At 35.7% G+C, this 6,010-nt stretch overlaps 1 protein-coding gene across 1 annotated transcript in view; it reads right to left on the bottom strand.

Moving 5' to 3' along the window:
- Positions 1-5,645: 5,645 nt before the first annotated feature.
- The window catches only part of LOC149154817 (uncharacterized), a 981-nt gene continuing 616 nt past the window's right edge, over positions 5,646-6,010 (bottom strand). The window contains exon 4 of the mRNA XM_089444232.1: positions 5,646-5,997. Coding sequence (XP_089300358.1) covers positions 5,911-5,997 — 87 coding nt within the window. The 3' untranslated portion in view covers positions 5,646-5,910. The remainder of the gene's footprint in view (positions 5,998-6,010) is intronic.

Here is a 6,010-nt window from a genome sequence, read left to right as displayed (position 1 = left end):
GGTAAACATATCAGCCAGTACAAGAGCAAAGGAGTTGTAGCTCCCTTCCAGGAGCAGCTGAAGAACGAGTAAAGGTTGGAGCATTCTGTAGGTAGGCACCTACGTACTAGTAAATGGATCGGCTAGTACAGGAGCTAAGAGGGTTGTAGCCCTCTGCAGGTTGTAGCCTGCGTGCTCGTAAAGGACTGCACCAGTACATTGTAAAAGAAGTTTCTTATTAAAAGAAGATAGAAACAAATTGCAGCAGGTGGTTTTCACCCACATTGGGTTTCCACCTTATATCATGGTGTTCATGTGTGTGCCTTATGTGTGATGATCTGTTCTGTTATACTGCACCTGTTTACTGTTAATATGGGTAATAATGTTCTAATGCATTAACTGAAGATAAGCTAACTGAATCATAAGATTACTGCATGTACACTAGTTGCCCTTAACAAAGTCGCGTGTATACGCTGATATCCTTAACTGAAGCTGCGTGTATGAATCTGAGTATGAAATTGAAAAGTTTTATCTGATCTGATAATACTGATTCACCCCCCCCCCCCCTCTCAGTATTATTTCCAACAGCAAAGACTTTGAGCATAACTAGAAAATGGTCGCAAGCATGACTTAGACATCAACATGCAGAGACTTGAGTGCAATAAACAAGCAAGGTGAATGTAAAGACTCACACAAGCTCACAGAGTGAACCCGAGTGTGTGTATTCATTAAGTGAAACTCTCCAATGGAGGCTTCGAAATTGATGCAGGCCAAAATTTTGGATGGTGGTTGTAGCAGCTACAACAGGTCACCGAGTTGCAATTCCCACAAATGTGGACATTTTGTATTTCATTGTATTTTATGAAAAATTTCCACAATTTTGGAAAATATAATTTTGTAATTGCAAAAAAATAATAATAATGTAAATTGAGTGTGTGGATGTCCAAGTGTTGCATAAGGAATGTGAAGGGTCATTGGGTAGTCCAAATTTCATAGAGGACTTGAAGAGTCATATGGCAGCTCAAGAGTTGTGAGGGAGAACAAGAGTCACATGAGGAGGCCAAGGGTCACCTCACTTGTTATAAATACATCATCATGCCTCAAGTGGGGGACTTTTATAATTGAGCCTTGGCTTCTCTAGCTTAACATAGGAGAGAAGATCATTCTTTGGAGGATCAAGTGGTAGCTTCATTTTCCATTACTAGAGCTATTGATGCATTATTGTAATTGCGCATCTTGGAACTTTCACTTAATATTTTAAAGCTATCAGAACTAGGTGTACTTTCATGCATGTATCGTGAATGTTGTAAGCTATTCTTTCATATTTGCGACATATGTTTGTGTTTATATGTACTAAAGAAAATGAACTATTTCATTGGATTTGGTATACATGTTTGAATTGTGCGTCCTTACTTTCTTTCACGATCATTGTTACTTTACGAACAATTTTTGAAAATTAATTAGCTATTCTTTCCATATGTGTGTGTGTCTTTCTAAGGATGATATTATTACTTTTCTTCTAAAGGCTCACTCTTTCTTTTCCCGTCTGTGAAAGTACTTTATATACATTGCAATTATGTTTCAAAAATCTAACTCACTTACTTATCTCAAAAGTTATGTGCATGATCTCTTATGTTGATAATTCCAACCAAGGAAAATTGTTAAGATCATTGTAATGGTAGCCGAGCCAATTTCCCAGACGGGGCTCCTATCCCAAATGGCGTGAGGTCTAGTTGGAACTTTATACTGTGGAGACCCCTTGTGTGTTGGTGGACTTCCAACACCATCAACAAGATTATGAGTAGTTTGAATGTTTAAAATTCAAATTCCGCAAGGGTTGAGTTTCTTTTATATTTATTTGTTGTTGAATTTGATTGGTAAGAAGGATTGACATGGATTATAATCTCTCAAATTCGAATCTGTTTTCTAGATTGATTTGGAGGTGATCTAATAGTTGGGAATTTGTTATGGTTGATATTTTTCTTTGATCTATTTAATGGGGAATTTAATGGGTTGGGTGTCATTTTATTGAACTCAGTGGGTTGAATAGTTGAATAATCATGCAGTTATGGTTGACATCCATTAAACTTGTATATGTGCAGGTATGAATGTGCCTCGGGATGCCTAGCTCCAATTCCATTTAGTGGCAGTTGAAGTGATGTGTACTTTGTATAAGTGGATTAGACAATGTTGGGATAATTTATAGTTTTTGTTGTTTTGTAAGTTAAAACATACCTGGAGGTAGTTGGGACAAGATTTTTTGTACTCTTAATATTAAAATGACTATTAATGGATAGTTGTGGGCCCAGTTAACATATGGGAAAATTTGGACATAGTTTAAAATATTTTTCCACTCAATAATTTTTTTTTTTAATATTGGTAATATATGTGTCAAGTTTTGCTATCTTGGTGGAACCAGTACTTTGAAAACCACTAGTCCTGGCACAACAATAAAAGATCTCTATCAATTATAGTTTGCAATCGCTTGATTCAGTCTACCTTTCTTTATTCACTAGAATCCTCACCAATTATAATAAAAAAACAATTTTTTGGGGATAAAATGTGAGGTTTTTTTTAAAAGTATCAATCTCCCAATGTGTCAAAAATTTTAGAGAGAATTCCACGGGTATGGAATTTTATAGCATGTGTCATTAACATTTTTTTTTTTTTTGACTAGTGATGGTGCCCCAACAAGATGTAATGAGAGACCTTTGTGAGAGTATTACAGAATTCAATTACTAGTAATTCTTTGAATTTCGGTCTTAGTATTAAAAGTGGGATGCAATTTAGTTGAGATTTTATTTTTCTCCATTTTCTCTTTCTATGCGGTTTACAGTTTTTGTGATCGCCACGTCCATGAAATATTTGTACTCGAAAGATATACCCGAGCTTAACCTTGAGAATGTCGAGACATACCAATAAAAAATATTCTTTAATGATGGAGACTCGACCAACTGAGTTAACCCTCAAGGCTTTCTCCATCTATATAACATTTACATTTAAAACATTTCAATCCTACTCTCACTATATTAATAAAGGCCTAAAATTTGCAAGTTCATTTATTTTCATATGTATATTATTAAATTGTGTTTTGAATATAATATGAATTTAAAGTATTCAAGTCCTACTAGCACAACCAGTTGAGGATGGCCCTCGTCAGTAAGGCGACCTAAGATCAAACCTCATGGGTGGTGGCTATGCCCTGTGCTACAGGGAGGAGACATGCTAAAAAATCTAGTCAGCTAAGGGCTAGTGTAGCCTAGGTTGGGTGTGATCCCCGGGGGAATTTGATAGCTTAGATGCCCCAGGGTCATGGCTCCTCAAGCGACAGGTCAAGCCTGGAGGATCACAGATAGCTTGAAAAACAAAAAAACAAAAATGCGTTTAAAATATTTAAGTCCCATTCTCATTGGAGCAATAAAGGCTTAAATATTTTCAAGTTCAATTTTATGTATATATATATAATTTTCTTTTGAATTCCTCTTTAAATTTAAACCATCTATTTCCAATAATAGCATAATAAGACAAGTGTAATTTGGAATATTGTTGCTTAATGCTTGCCTTTTATGCAAAAAAGGTATTTGATAACTAAATTAAAGTAAAAAGAATAAAAAACTAAAATTGCATATAGACAAATGTTTTCAACAATAAAAAAATATAAATATTAAAAATTGAGTTGTTTTATCTACAAAGTTATTTATTGTTTGAAAAGATAACCATCTTAATTTATTATTAATCTTTATTATTGATTTTTTATTGCTATTGAGAATTCATATCCATTTTTTATGCAATTAACTACTTAAATAATGGTGAGTAGCTATCCACATACCTTAATATTTTTTATTGTTTTTTTTATTGATATTGAGTATTTATATCTATTTTTTATACAAATATTTGCTTAAATTATGGTTGGTAGCTATCCACATAGCATTCTGTCATGCAAAAGTACAATAACAATCATTATTATGCCATTTGGTGAATATAAAAAATTTCAATTATTTTTTTATTTTTTTAATATAATTTTTATATTTCACAATTTAATTTAAACCACTAATTATGTAATAACCCCAGAACATGTAATATTGAAAAGTTTACTGTGGTAAAAGACAGTAATCAGTTGTTGTTATGTTAAACAAAACTGTGACTACTATTTTAATAAAAGTAAATTAAATACTTCTTGAAATTGTTGGCAGCCTCTAAGAGGTGAGATTGAAAGAAAAGAATCAGTTGTGATAACTGATGGAACTACCCTCCAAAGCAGGAAAAGTCCTGGCTGAGGGGTTTCTGTGCGGTGGGGACAGACAGAAGGAAAAAGGAGAAAAAATCTTCTTGGAAAAAAAGAGAGAAGAAGAAATGGAAGGATGGTTAAGTCTGATGGGGATCAGATAACCTGGCACTGAAGTGCACAGAACCTGTTGAGGGCTGAAGGCCTGCAGGATGGCTCGGGGGAGAACTGCATCTGAGTGATGAGTCTCAAGGCTGGGTGGACGAGCAGAACCAAAGTTCAGGTGACTTATTTGTTTGAAACCAAATCCAGTTCGGGTGAACCAGGTATGGACTCAAAACTGTGGAAGCCCCTGAACAGTAATTATATTTGCTTTAAACATTAAAGAGTTAATAGGAAATTATGTGTTATGATTTCTCTAGAAGCTATAACTTAATGAGATTAAACAGGAAAGACTTCTCTCTGCATGACGTAATGTCTTAAACGAAAGAGGATCGTTGCAGAATACCATTGTTTAGGGTATTATATTCAGAGAGAAAATTACTGAGCACTGACTCCAGAGACAGAGATAAAACACCCTCACGGGTTGCAATCTGGATTCTGTTAGAAATAATCGAATATCAAGGACTGCATGAAAAACAAAACTCCGTAAGAGTGAACCGCTGAGATAGGTATAGCGGTATTGTAGAGAAAGGAATTGAAAGCAAGAAGCTTGGAACCCTATTGAAAGACTATGCATAGAGAGTCGAAACAGATTCTGTAACCCACGGATACACACGGGTAACAGTGTTTACTGTAGAGTTGCGTCTAGAAGAGGACGCCGTTACCCCTCGACTGTGGTCAGGGGTGAGTCTCGAGCTCATAGCAGAGTAGCTAGCTCGGGTATAACTTAGAAGGAAAACCATATGCATTCTTGCAACCCACAAGCATAGAACTGAAAATGGCGTCATGGTTATGTTATTAACTATGCATAAACACAAACTGTGCATTTATATTAAAATGTGACAGAGATACAAACAGTACATTTATCCAGTGCATGTGGCTGTAAATCATAAATGTAGATGACTATTTACATCACTGTGGAAATACGCATAGTCGTATGTAACATTAAGCATGTAAACGGATGGATTAAACCCCACATAGTACAATTATTCTGTGCATGCAATATAAGATTAATGAATAGTTAAAACAACAGAGTCGGCATACATGTATTACAGCCGAAAAACAGAAGTAAATAACTGAGCAACGTTATATATATTAGCAGCATAGACGGCGAGGGTTTTCCGCCTTGTAACAGGTATTAATATCTCTAAGGGCCAACACATGGATAAACCCTGTGAACATTCACAATTTCAAAAAAAAGAGAACCGAGTATTACTACTCCACAGAAATTAAAGTTCGGACTGTATAAGTCTTTAATTTGTTTATACAACACCGAGTCAATAACCTGGTCCATTACCTCGGCTACCAGACAAAAATCAAAAAAATACAGGGGGTAAAACAAACCCTGGAGTATTAACAATAAACTTATGACAATCTTAGGCTTCGGTGAGCCGATGCAGGGCTTGAGCGCGGAGGCTCAACCCACATGAAAAACTCAAAGAAAAACTATACAAAGGTCTCGGTGGACCGAACAGAGATAAACTCCGGAGCTGGACGAAGGTCTATGAATGTAAACAGATAACCATAGCATCCTGTTAAAGAACCTAAGAATAGGGGTATGCAACCAGGAGGGTTCTCAACAGAGAGTACCTCTGCAAATAAAGCAAGAAGGCCTGCGTGGAGGCGATAGCCTGCACATTCCAA

This window comes from Pinus tabuliformis, chromosome 9 (assembly GCF_031772625.1).
Source record: "Pinus tabuliformis cultivar Carrire ecotype Pingquan chromosome 9, CPIR1, whole genome shotgun sequence".
Lineage (NCBI taxonomy): Eukaryota > Viridiplantae > Streptophyta > Pinopsida > Pinales > Pinaceae > Pinus > Pinus tabuliformis.
The sequence above is the reverse complement of the archived record's forward strand: the minus strand, read 5'-3'. Positions and strand labels throughout refer to the sequence as shown.